Raw genomic sequence first — 12,968 nt, 5'->3', positions numbered from 1 at the left:
AAGAGAGTCCAGCAATTGTGCATATGGCTATTGTCTTCCCTGTAGTGATGTGGGTGTTTCTGGGGCTTTCTATTAGGTGACAATGTAAGGCACTATTTGACCGGTGCCCAAGGCCCACCAGGCCCTCCAGGCCCACCTGGAGTCATCACCACTGCGGATGGGATGAACTTGGACTACGCAGAGCTGGCTACCCGTGTTATGAGCTATATGACAAGTAAGCATGATGTTGGTAAGATCTGTACTGAGTCATGCTCTCACCTGAGCTTGTGCAACACATAGTAAGTGAGAACCGGAGGACAAACAACAGTCTTTAAATAGCAGCACCCCAACCCAGTTATTCATCTTCGGTGGTCTTGGCCCAGGACTCCACACAGCTGAGGTGGCCTCTAAGCTTTGTCCCATTTTGATGGTTAGATTAACTAACGGTTGCTGCTGTTTAAAAAATCTCATATTAAACATCGCTGTTAGACCCTGTGACGTCCCCAAGACCCAAACAGAGGTGGCTGTATTTGGTATATGTGGTCTCAGGTATTCTGGGGCTGTCTTGTATACTTGGGGCTCTCCTGAAATAGATGAAAGATTCCCAGAGCTTTTGGAGGCAGCCTGGAATCTCAGTCAGAAGACCACAGACCACACTGCTGTGGAGACAACCAGGCTGTGTGAGACAGCATCTGATTCATGGCTGGTGGGATGGGAAGCCCATTCCACTAGTTAAACTGGATTAATTCAGCTTTTCTTTGTCCCTGTCTGACCCCTCTTCACCTTCTGTCTCCTCTTAACCCTGCCTGACATAAAACCTTTTCATTCCCACAGGCTCTTCAGATCGCTATCAGTCATTTGCCAGTTCGGTATCAACTACATCCTTTTTGTACCAAGAACTTCTGGACTTGCTGCAGAGTAAGCAATCCTCAAGGGAAACATGGGGGTTAGGGGTAAAGCATCCCAGCAGCCTGGTGACCTGCCCTTCCCTTCCAGTCTCCTGTCTCCAACTGGAGTTACCAGTTGCTGCTTTGGAGGGCAAAGGCCTCCCATAGGTGCTGCTGAGTGACCTGCAATGTCTCCATCCAAGTCCTTTGGAGACAGATTTGTGTGTCTTATACTGGAGAGTTTGCATGCTTTCCAGAAGCTATACTTTCTTGCCTGTTTGGTTCTCATACCCACTATTATAACTCTGCAGTTTCCCACTCTCTTGCCTCCCTTTCCCTCTTTGGCGCTCTAGGTGGCATCTGCCTATGATGTCCCTCCTTTTCAGGCATTCCCCACAATTTCCCCCCAATCTCCCACTAAACCTTGGGCTTCTACTTTCCAGCTCCTCCGCTCTCTTAGGGTGCCCCATTCTTTCTTGCCCACTTGAAAGCCTTGCTATGTTTTAGTTCTTAAAGCGAGGAGGGTACCCAGCTCTGTATTCTTTTTGGAACACATTGTTACTGTGGGCTGATGCATAAATCACCAGGATGTCATTTTGCTGTGCCTGAAGGTATTGATGATGCTGGCCAACACTGCAGTTCTCCTGTGTGATCCAGTCAATCAGATTCCACGTTTCAAACAGACAAATGGCTGCTGAAATGCCACAGAGCTCAGCATGGTCTTTTCCCTTTACCCGAGGTGTTGTCCAGGGTGTCCTCAAGAAACAGAGCACAAGGAGGTCCCTTTAGCAATCCAAACTCTCATCCTCCTCAAACCCTGAGTTGTAGGAGGTTCCCAGCCCTGTTACAAGTGTTTCTGACATCATACACAGCACAACTCACACTCAGAAAAGGAGGAGAGGGAGTAAAGGAGCTTTGCATCAATAGATTTTGATGGTCTTCCTAGTGTTGGGGGGGGGTTTTCAGTTCAGAGGCTGGGAGCTCCTCACGCCTGGCACCTTTGCAGCAGCTGGACAGTCTTAAAAGATGCATTTTTCATTTGCAGGAGAAGAAATTCGTCAGTATCTGATTGGACCTCAGGGCCCACCGGGACCTCCTGGACCAGGGGGAGATGGCATGTCTCTGTCACTGGATTATGATGAGCTGACCAGACGGTTTATCAGCTACTTGACAAGTAACGGTCTTTATTAGTGTGCATTTCCCTCTGTTGCTTTGGGACCTGAGCAAAAAGCTCATGCTGTCAGTGAAAACTCTTCCAGTGTCAACTGTGTGAATCCGTATGTACAGAGACCTCCTCACAGGGATTGCGAGAAACTTGGAAGAGAACAAAGATACCTGGTAGCTAAGATACTTTCCACAGTAGTAATGAGTTCTTGGTTTGCTTAAAACTGTGCTTAGGAACATCATTTCATCTTAGTCAACTTAGAAGTCCCATCAACACCTTCAAGTGCATTTATAACCCTTTTCTCACTGGCTCTGTGGCCAGGATATGTCTTTGTGTGGAAGAGTTGATCTATGCCCACTTTGTGTTGAGGCAGCCCAGGTAGCAAACTCTTAGAAGTTTAAAGTTAGTTGAAACAAATTCCACCACTGTGCTTCATTTTCCCATCTGTAAAGAAGTGATGTGGCATGCAAGAACTGTCAGACAGAGAGGACTCTGGAGCATCCCCAACAGCGGTGCTAAAATGCCTAATCCTGGAAGCTGCAACTATCTATCTGCATAAAAGCACAGAAAGAGTGAGCCTGTGCTCACTCTTTCTGAACTGCCCTAGGAGACCAGATCTCACTAATGAGCTGCTCCAAAGATGGTGAGAATTTCCTCCTTGGCTCCAGAAGCAGGAAACTGCTGTTTAACAGCAGCACCCCAACAGCTCAAGTAAGGCAGCTGCGTTTTGTCAGCAAGGACATTTCGTTAAAGAAAATCGCAAAGGTGCAAAGTTTTGCACCAGAGCAGCTCGCAGATAGGCAGACACAGGGAGAGCAGCATATGCATCAGCCAGTGGGTCACAGCTGAGCTGCATGTCCTGGGGTCCCCCCTTGCCCCGGTGTTGGGGGTTCATGAGATGTGCAGAACTTCTGCAATAGTGTCCTGCCTGTCTGCAGGTGCCCTTTTGTTGGGATTAACGGGGCAAGTTTTAACTCCAGTCCAGAACAAGGCTTGAGCCCTGCTTCTCAGCACAATCTGCTGATGGGAGCTCTTCACCCTGCAGGAGTCCCTCCTGCATTGCCTGTGAACAAGCCTGCAGCCTGTCTGCTCACACTGTAACAGCCTGTTCTGCTAATGTATTAATCTCCAGTCTGTTTGATTTTGCAGGTTCTGGGATGAGCATCGGGCTCCCTGGACCACCTGGGCCTCCAGGGACACCTGGTATATCTTACAGTGACCTGACAGCATACCTGCGAAGTAAGCCAACTTCTTTACTCCCCTGCTATATGCCCCTACACACCCCCAGGATCTTTTTTTACAGGCTTAGTCACAGAATTTCCCCTTTTACCCATCACCACAAATAACCCTCTATGAGCCTCTGCCTTAGTTAGCAGCCCTGCAGGCCTCCTGGGCTCTGCAGGACCTGCACAGGCCGCGAGGGGCTGGGGACAGATCACTGTGCTCCTGTGGAGAGCAGCAGCAGCAGCAGCAAGGTGCTGTCTTGAGGAGCCCTTTGTCTTCTCCAAACTCTGCGGCATAAAAGAATTTCTTATGCCACTTTTTAGAAGTATAATTAAAAATAGGGCCTTTTACCCTCTTTGGGATTTCCTGACTTCCCAATATGGTGCCTACATGGGGGGAAATGAGGTGCACCAGGAAGGCTGCACCAGAAGGTGTTGGGGAGAAAAAAGCGCCTTATACTTGGTTGTAGTTGGCATTATCTGTATTGTCAGGGAAGTTTCATCAGGGTTGCAGTGGTTTGGGTGACTCCTTTTCTTCCCTTGTGTCTTACAGACTCTGAATTCAGTGGTCTTGTTGGGCCCCCTGGTCCTGCAGGGCCCCCAGGACCTCCAGGGATCCCCGGATCACCTGGCACCTCTCTGGAGGACGTCTCTGCTTACCTACAAAGTAAAGCACCTTTGTGTTTCTCACAGCTGGCAGGGAGATTCTGGGGGGACTGAGGCTGAGATTTAGCTTACCAGGGGCTGTGACTGTCCACTGAGAACAAGGTCACTTTAAAAAAAATCTCATCAAGATCAGCTGGAAAAGGATGGAAGTTGGGGTTGGAGCCTTTAAACTTTCAAGATCCCCAGACATGTGTGATTTCCTTGTCCTCCTATTGACAGCAAATAATTCTCCCTTTCTCTCAAGGTGTGGGATATTCCTCCTTCTCTGGAGTCCGGGGTCCACCTGGCCCTCCTGGCCCTCCAGGACCACCAGGCTTCTCAGGAACTGGCCTCCTGTCCTATGCCGACATCACCCACAGTGACGAGTTCAGGAGCGAGCTGATCCAGTACCTGAAAAGTAAGGGGATGCCATCCATCCTCCCGGCACACACCCCGAGCCATGCTTTGCCTTGTGTAGGCTGCTGGCTCTGCCACAGCTGAGGCTGTCCTGTATAAGTCTTCTCTGAATTGGGGCTGCGGCAACACCTTATCTTTACGGTCAGGTGTATGCAGGACTACACTGCACCCTGTAGGCTTGTCTCCTCGCAGTCTGACTGCAAGGCAAAAGTTAACTGCCTGGCGCCTGTCCTTTTTGGCTTTACAATTGGCCTGTACTGAACAGTGAGTCCTGAGTAAGATCACCTGCAGAGTTTTGCTGTGGGAAAAGCATTTTCTTTGACGAACACCTGCGTACAGAGCAATGCGTGGTGTAGGGGCTGGAGAGCAGCGCTGAGCCAGCTGTGAAGCAGCATTGGTCTGAGGCCTCATGCTGGCAAGTCATCCAGGGCAGCCTTTCAAAACATGGGGATCCCCTCACTTGTGGGAGACTGGTCACAGAACAGCGGTTTTGGCAGAGGTGCTGAAATTGGCCTGAGAGGAGTGCAGCCTTCTGCAAAATTGTTGGGCATGTTTCCAAGGTGGGACACCCAAAACTGTGGGAGAGGTGGGAAGGAGGATGGTGTCATGCCATCTGTAGACATCAAGGTTGACATACATGCCTGTTGGCTGAGAAATGGCACTGGATGAGGGTTACTGTGATGTTTGGTGGGACAGAATTTCACACTCCAGTCTTCATTCAGGGGGTAGCTCAGGACCTCTGCCCAGCCTGGGGGCCTCAGGTACCCCAGGGTCCCTGAAGTGCCCCCCTCTTGTATTTTGCAGGTGATGAAGTTCGAAGCTATATCTCAGGGCCACCTGGGCCCCCTGGGCCACGGGGACCACCGGGACCCAAAGGAGATAGTGGCTTGGTGGCTGGGGCTATGTCTTCATCATACGAAGGGTTACGGACTTCCGAACGGATGCATGGAGGATCCCTTGGTGCTGAGGGATCCCATGGAGGATCACTGGGCACAGGCAGCTCATATGGCGGCTCCATGAGCAGCATGTCATCTTACAGTGCCTCAAGGGGCAGCGATGCCTCCATGGGCAGTGATGGGTCTTTCGATGGGTTGCTGACAGAGGAGGAAACACACAGGAGATCATCCGGTTCAAGTAGATCCTACAGTAACTCCTTCGCTGGTTCCCTGGATTACAACGAGCTGGCACTCCGTGTGTCAGAGAGCCTACAGAGTGAGTGGAATGCTTTTCTGTCCTGACCCTCCCTGTCCCAGCCCACAGCTCCTAAACCCCTGTGCCTGGTGTCATGCTGTTCACTTCCCTCATCCTTCCTGCTCCCTACAACTCTCCCTTACACCTTCCTGCCTCAGCACCCAGCCCGGTTTCCTAGAGCTCCTTTCAAATGACATCTTTGATTCCTCAGGCCAAGGTATTCTCCAGGACCTGATGTCTTACACTGCACAAGGACCTGCAGGTCCCCCAGGCCCTCCTGGTCCCCCTGGCATCAGCAGGGTCTTTGCAACCTATGGCAATGTCACTGCGGACCTCATGGACTTCTTTAGAAGTAAGTGACATATTGACATGGTGTTTCTGGCTCATGCATATGAGATCTCTCCAATCTTTCATAGACCCTGTGATCTTTTCACCTTTGCGTGCTGCAAAAATAAGGTCAAGATACAAAAGCTGCAGCCAGGTAGTCTTTCCATCCCCTTCCTTCTTTGTTGGGCAGGTGCAGTCTCATCATTAGGAAGGACATCAGGTTTTCCTACTTGTAGGAAATTCATCCCAAACCCTGAAGGCCGCTATGCTTGTGATTCCTCTGGCCCATTTTAACATGGCTGAGATGGCACATGTAGAGCAACATGAGACAGCTGCTCACTCTGTTCTCAATTTCCCCTCTCTGAGCCAGCACAAGACCTGGTGAAGCCAGGACGCCCAGAGAGGGTGACAGCAGTGATGGTGAAATGAGATCACAGCCTGCCCCTGCGACTTGGCTGGGACCAAAACCATTTTTGAAAAACCTGCTCTCAGTCAGTCTAATCCCATCTAACCTAGAGAAATGTCCTTCCAGCATGACTCACTGCTTCTCTCAGTCAACACAGAGCCTTTTGCAAGCGGTTTGTCCCACTCATTCATCCTCTTCATTTCTCTCTCCAGCATATGGTACCATCCAGGGGCCACCTGGTGAAAAGGGAGAGAGGGGTTATCCTGGACCCAAAGGTAAGACTTGCTATTCTTTCCCTCTCAAGCCCTGTAATGCCCAGGAAGCAGCACTGCGTCCACAGGGACAGAGAGCACTGGGCTGCTCAAGGTCACAACCTCTGCACAGTGGAGGTGGCACCTTCAGGATCTTGGCCCATGCATTGTCCTAAATTGGTCTTCCTTACTCTGGCCTGTCCCTGTTTGTGGGCCAGTCATGCTCAAAGGCAAACTTGGTCATCTCATTCCTTCAGGTGACCCTGGACCGATGGGCCCGCCAGGACGCCACGGGCACAGGGGACCAAAAGGAGAGAAAGGAGAGAAAGGTAAGAACATCTGCCATCCCTAGGAGAGCAGGGTTTGCCTGTCAGGGGAAGCCTGTCAGGCTTCCTCAGGCGCCATCCCATCTCTGGGAACCCCTGGAAAACCCACACGGCTACATTTTTTTGTTTGTTTTGGTTCTTTTGTCTTTTTTTTTTCCCCACATGAACTTTTCAAATAACCCTCTTTCTGACTTCCCCAGGTGAACAAGTGTATGTTGGCAGAAGAAAAAGAAGTGTTGGAGTTTAAGGGAAGAGCCAGCTCAGTTCTGCACTGGGCAGCGTTCCCAGCAGCCCATAGACAATTAGCCTGAATCTTCACTGCCTTTATGCTAAAACAGCCCTGCTGATCAGCTAACTGTTTAGCCTTGATAGTTCAGTGTCGATGCTGAGATTTGAATGGCTCTTTTACATGTCCAGCATGGCCCTAGCGTGAGTATTTGTTCCTGTTGCTGATATTTGGCTTAGCTTCCCTGAGTTCCCAGGCTTCTATGTCTTTGGGTTGACAAGGGCTTCCTGTCTCACCCCGTCCAGGCTTCTTGTCTTACTCCCAGCTATATAAAAACCTGTTTTTTTTTAACAACTAGCCATCTATCGATCAAAAAGAAAAAAAGAAACCAATCCCTCTCCCACCAAACGCATGATTTTTCAGAGATCAGATTCAGTCCACAAGACAAAAGGCCCTATAAGAAACCCTGGGACTAAGCTTGCTCACCGCGCTGGGATTGCCTTTCTGCGTGCTCTCTGTGCCGGCCGCAGGCAGGAGGACCCGGTGAAGCAGATGCTGGTGGTACCGTGTGGGGCTGTGGCTCCGGGGTCTCTGGGAAGGGGCACACTGCACTGAGGTACCCCAAACAGTGACCAGCATGAGACACTGAGCGCAGCCCTGCCAATGCCCAGCTGCTGCGGCACAGCAGGAGGGACGGGGAGAACACGCTGGACTCTGCCTTCCCCGCCCAGCTGCGTGGTGGTGCCTCTGCCTGCCCCACGGTCCCCACTGCAGAGCTTTTCAACTCTTGGGGTTGGCACCCACTATCACCCCGGCCCATGAGTTGCTTTGGAAAGTGATGCCCTCCCAGCTTGGCAGTTTTGTGGTGCTCTAGCTCCGTGTGCATTAACCCCACTCCCGAGCCCAGCGCCCTGGACAGACTGGTACCCCTTGGGTAACAGACACACGCAAGTACTTTGCAGGGAGCCTGGGTCGGCACGTGCTTTGCGCTGCCTGTTTATAGCCACACAGCGAGACGTGACATGCACAGGGACTGAACTGAAGCACTTTTAAACGTAATTTGTTGACCTTTTAAAAAAATATTTTTGTATTTTTTTCTGTTTTTTAAGCATTGGGGAAAAATAATTTTTAATGTAAACAGCCCAATTAAAGTGTGTGTTTCACCCCAAGCTTGCCTGATCTGTGGTACATTGGGCAGCCAGTACCAGCTTCACTGTGACCGTGGGCAGACACACCTTGTGGTTTTGGTGGCTGATGGTGGCTGGTTTGTTTCTCATCACTGGTACGTGACCCAAGCAGACACCGAGCTGCTTCTCAGGTGTTGGTGGTTTCCAGTGGCATTAGCAGGACTCTCTGCACGTTGTCCCAAGGTGCCACAGCCACCAGCTCCTTCCTTGCAGTGGGGCAATACTCATAGAGCTTAAGTATTTTAGTGGTGGGGGCGAGGGGGAGCCTGGTGGCGGGGTGATGGCTGAGCTGCAATGAGGTACCGCCTGGCTGAGGCCGGTGTTTCAGCGCAGGCGTGCAGCCGGGGGCTGGCAGCCCCCCGCACAGTGTCTGGTCACCGCATCTGTGACACTACATCAGCTTTATGGTGTTCCTGGTGCCATGCACAAGCATGCATGCACACACATGTACACGCACATACACACACACACACTCTGAAGTGCTGCTTTAGTTTCAGATACTGGCCAAAGTAAGTCAGTGCCTCATTTTTATTGCAAAAATAGCTTGCTTGAATTGCTTGTTTTCAGTGCAGGTTTAAACACCCGTTGTCTATTTTTCTGTCCAGCATTATAGCCTGGTCAAGTTTTGGTGTTCTTCCCACATTATTGCTTAGGAGAGTTTGGACCAAAGGCCTGTGTGCCCCAGGTCAGCTTTCCCAGCACAGCACCTTGCAGTGTTTGCCAATAAAGCCTGCATCCTTCTGGGTGATTCTTACCCACCCACCTGGCTCTGCGGAGATGAGACATTTCCTTTTCATTCCCCCTTAAAAACAACAACAACAAAACGCATGTGTTGTCATGTTTAAGCACAGCGGCTGCGTTTCCCTGTCTGAAGCCATCTCTGAACTACTCGGGACCGCCGCACTGTGCCTGCAGGTTGTCGTGTGTGTGGGATTTGGCAGCTGAGAATGGTCTGAGGCACCGCAGCCCTACAACCTCTCATTTGCTTTGTAATGCCAAACAGCAGCGCCTCGTTCCTTCGCCTGTACCTGAGTGGGAAGGGTGGCTGTCACCAGGGGGGACCCACGGACTTGGGGGACAGAAACTGGAGCTCCTACAACCCCCAGTTGAATTCCCACAGACAGGGCAGGGCAGTCACTGAAAACAGCATCCTTTTAGGTTTGTGCTAAATCTGCACTCTCGCCCTGGGCTATCCCACTCAGGAGCCACACATTGCACAATGTTAAGTACTTTTTACACTCAAGTTATTTTAAAAATTCTAAATTGTTTCATTCACTCACAGTCCACTTGTACTTCATGCAAGTTTTCCACGAACAAAACAGAGGCCATCTCAGCAAACTGTGATTTTATTGTATTTACAGCAGAATTATTACAATATTCTACAGAAAGCCATGAAATCAAATTACTTTTAAAAACAAGACAAAAAAACCCCAACTGTTGTATGGCTGCTACTGCAAGTTCACTTCCATGAGCTGTACATACAGAGACCCTTTGCCAATTATTCATACCCATTTTGGTTGCTTTCTGTAAGGCAAAAATAACTTGGTTTGCAGTTAACACAGAATATTCAACAAACTGCTGGGACAATGCGAGGCTGGAGATGCCTCAGATGTGTGCGATTGACCACTCTGCTTGGGCTCCTGACAGAAAACAGGGATACGTCAGTCCAACATTAGAGTTTACTCAGTATCCCTTTCTAGTTCCTGTTCTTTCCACCGTTTTCAGACTGATCATCAGTAAGAAAGAGGCTTTGCCACCGAGCTTGATAATTGTGGAAGATTTTTGAAAATTAGAGCATCTTTGGGCTCAGCGACTCCCTTCTGCTTTCTGCAGTGGAAGCATACGAGCCCTTATTCATGGGCTGGTTTTGAGCATGTTCTTATTTAAGAGGTTGTCTTCTTTCTCTGGCACCTCTGACTGCCCTAATGCCAGAAGCAGCTACAGAAATGAAGTATGAGGACTGAGGCAAGAGAAAGGGGAAGGAGAACAACTAAAAGCTCTGCAAGCAATACAGAGAAACACTATAAAGTTTCTTTTATCTTCTCCTTCCCTTTATCTGTTCTCATCTTTTGTAAGACTGAGACACAACAGAGCATCCCAGCCCTGTGAACGAGGAAGGTTCATTCTCTCTGACTTTTGTTTTGTATCTGCTGTGAAGACGGCAGAAGTCGTCAGGGAATGGGAAATGTGTATGGAAACATCAACACAAGGAAGTTTCTGAGATCCAGAAGTAGAGATTTTGAAGTAAAATGACCAGATTGTAAATGCTAACATAAAAGCAGAAAGTTATCTACGTAGTGACCATCCTCAATACTCCTCCCTGCCCTTTCCTCCCGTGACCACATAGTCAACGTCCTCAAGAACTTGCTTCACTTCCCTATGGCAGATTAACCAAAAAGCAGTAGTTCAGTGGAAGCAACTAGCACTGAGCTTTTTTGCACATTTAAGTCTGTTCCCTGGTTTTCAGCAAAGGTGAGAGTTTCTGAGGCCCAGGAGCTGCAGCCACCCAGCAGCTCTGAAAATCAGGCTACCTAAAAGTGGATTTAAATGCCTGAGTTTAAAAAACCTTATTCAAATCTTTCCTATACCAAAGCATCCTCAAAATACTCGAAAGACAGATACTGTTTCAGGTGGAGAATCAACTTAAACTTCCTATGTGATACTGCCATCACAAAAGACATTGTGATGAAAGTAATTACGCTACTGCTTTGCTTGGCTCTGTCTTAGTTAAGGTGCTAATTTTCCTATTTATTAAGCAAAAAAATTCAGTAGCATGGAGTTGGACATGGCTCCTGCACTTACACACCCTGTCCCAAGACAGCCGACTTATCAGCTGCTGAAATCTGCTTTCAGAGCTCGCAAAGAACAAGTTCTGAGGTCTCGATCTATCGGAGGCCGTGGGCCTGCAGCAGGGTTTTTTTTTTTTGTGAGAATCAGTTGTAAATATAAGAGGACAGCCCAATATATTGCCCTGCAATTCATGCATGTTATTGCCTTTCTTCATTTTCCTATGGGCAGTATTTATGATGTAGTAAAACACAAAGGTGAGCAAATACTGATTTGTGGTCGCCTTTTGAAGGGCGCATGGGGAAAATGAGATCTGCCAAACCCTCAGTAAGAAAGAATGTTGTTTTGGCTAAAGAAAATACACCCAGCTACCTCGGAGATGGAGCTTCTAACGTTGCTTAAAGGGAGGTGACATGTGATAGTAGAGAGATTGGATTTTGTGTCTCAGGAGATCTCTTCCAGGCCTATGTGGAACTAAATTAATTTGAATTGAATTTTCTGAATATTGTGCACCTCGTTCATGTTCTGCAATACTTAAACCCAATTTTATCAGTCTAAATGTGCAAGTACCCCTGCTAGTTCCTGTTATCCCCCAGAAAAAAAAACAACATATTTTCACCCCTGATCGCAATTCTCAGCACCGTTCACAAGGCTGCAACTGCTTAACACTGCTCCACACCTGGCGACCTGACCAAGCACCCACTAAGGCTTCAATCGCTACGGTCCGCCTCTCCCTCCGTCACAGAACCCCGTTTCTTGCTTGTACAATTTACAGTGAGATCAGATCACAGGGGCTTGTGCAAAAAGGATCTTCAAATAAAAGATTTAGGCAGAGGTAAGCAGCATGCCAGTATATTTTAGCAAGTTATCGCTGAAACTGCCGAAAATGGAAGGCGAAGATTAACATTTCCCTCCGAGGACTTAAGGTGGATGAAGGCAGAGATACTCCAGAAGGAGAAATCTGCCAGGCCCGTCTACTCCCCGAGTAAAGCACTGAGCCTACTTCATATGAAACTGCAAACAAATTCTGTTAAATACAGAGATGAAGATTATTTAATGTTACTGTAGTAACAGTGAATTTATGATGGTGGAGCTTAAAAAGTAAAAGGCCTTCAAAGACATTTTTCACCCTACTGAAAAAAAACAATTTAAAGAACTTTGCATTTAGCAACAGATAACATTCTAGAGATATGGTATGTGAATTTACAACAGTACACAATACACATTTATATAATAAAATGTCAGAAATTAAGGCTAGCTAGTAAAGTAATTATGCTATCAAAAAGTTACAAAATTTAAATTAAAACATGCATTTTCCAATTATTTTTTTTACTGTGCTGTAAATTAAGTGTCTTCATTGAGAAAGTATCGGTTCAACGTCCAAGGATTTCAGCATCCAAGATTTCAACCGCATCTGATTAAAGTCCTGTGTTAATTTATGAGTTCGTTCACATGCATCAAGACTGTTCCCATGAAACGAACATCGGGTGATGTTCACCAGTCACACATTTAACGCAAGCCAGCAAAACAAAACGTTTACAGTTGATACCCAGAGACTAGAAAGTCAGGCCTCAAATGAGAGAAAGCAAATTCTATTTTACAAATTGAACTCCAGCATACCAAAGTACAGCTTATAATACTGTCTTGATATGACGCAAATTCTAACCACCAAAAGGAGTGCAGTAAAAGTGACCTAATACAGTTGTATTTCCCTACCAGCTATATGAGAAACATTTCAGACTTTTTCCACTGCAGATCAGTCAGGTAAATAACTTATTGTACATCTACAAACTTGAAAAATAAAAACCGCCTATGTTAGTACGTGGCAACACAAAAGCAAAAAAACCCAGCTTCATGAAGTAGTTTGTCTATATATTTAACTTAAATCTTTCTATAAAATAAAATGCCTAAAATAAAAACAAAAAAATCAAATCGAACACTTGTAATCAAA

General features: G+C 47.7%; 1 protein-coding gene across 1 annotated transcript in view; it reads left to right on the top strand.

Annotated features, from left to right (window-relative positions):
- The window catches only part of COL17A1 (collagen, type XVII, alpha 1), a 36,428-nt gene extending 29,364 nt beyond the window's left edge, over positions 1–7,064 (top strand). The window contains exons 45-55 of the mRNA XM_009881543.1: positions 77–214; positions 814–897; positions 1,912–2,040; positions 3,181–3,270; positions 3,808–3,921; positions 4,165–4,317; positions 5,121–5,528; positions 5,719–5,859; positions 6,453–6,515; positions 6,749–6,820; positions 7,018–7,064. Of these exons, the coding sequence (XP_009879845.1) occupies positions 77–214; positions 814–897; positions 1,912–2,040; positions 3,181–3,270; positions 3,808–3,921; positions 4,165–4,317; positions 5,121–5,528; positions 5,719–5,859; positions 6,453–6,515; positions 6,749–6,820; positions 7,018–7,064 (1,439 nt within the window). The remainder of the gene's footprint in view (positions 1–76; positions 215–813; positions 898–1,911; positions 2,041–3,180; positions 3,271–3,807; positions 3,922–4,164; positions 4,318–5,120; positions 5,529–5,718; positions 5,860–6,452; positions 6,516–6,748; positions 6,821–7,017) is intronic.
- Positions 7,065–12,968: the final 5,904 nt, after the last annotated feature.

The sequence above is a fragment of the Charadrius vociferus genome, unplaced genomic scaffold (assembly GCF_000708025.1).
Source record: "Charadrius vociferus isolate BGI_N301 unplaced genomic scaffold, ASM70802v2 scaffold282, whole genome shotgun sequence".
In the NCBI taxonomy this organism is placed as follows: Eukaryota; Metazoa; Chordata; class Aves; order Charadriiformes; family Charadriidae; genus Charadrius; species Charadrius vociferus.
Note: the sequence above shows the minus strand (reverse complement) of the source record. Positions and strands in the feature narration are given on the sequence as shown.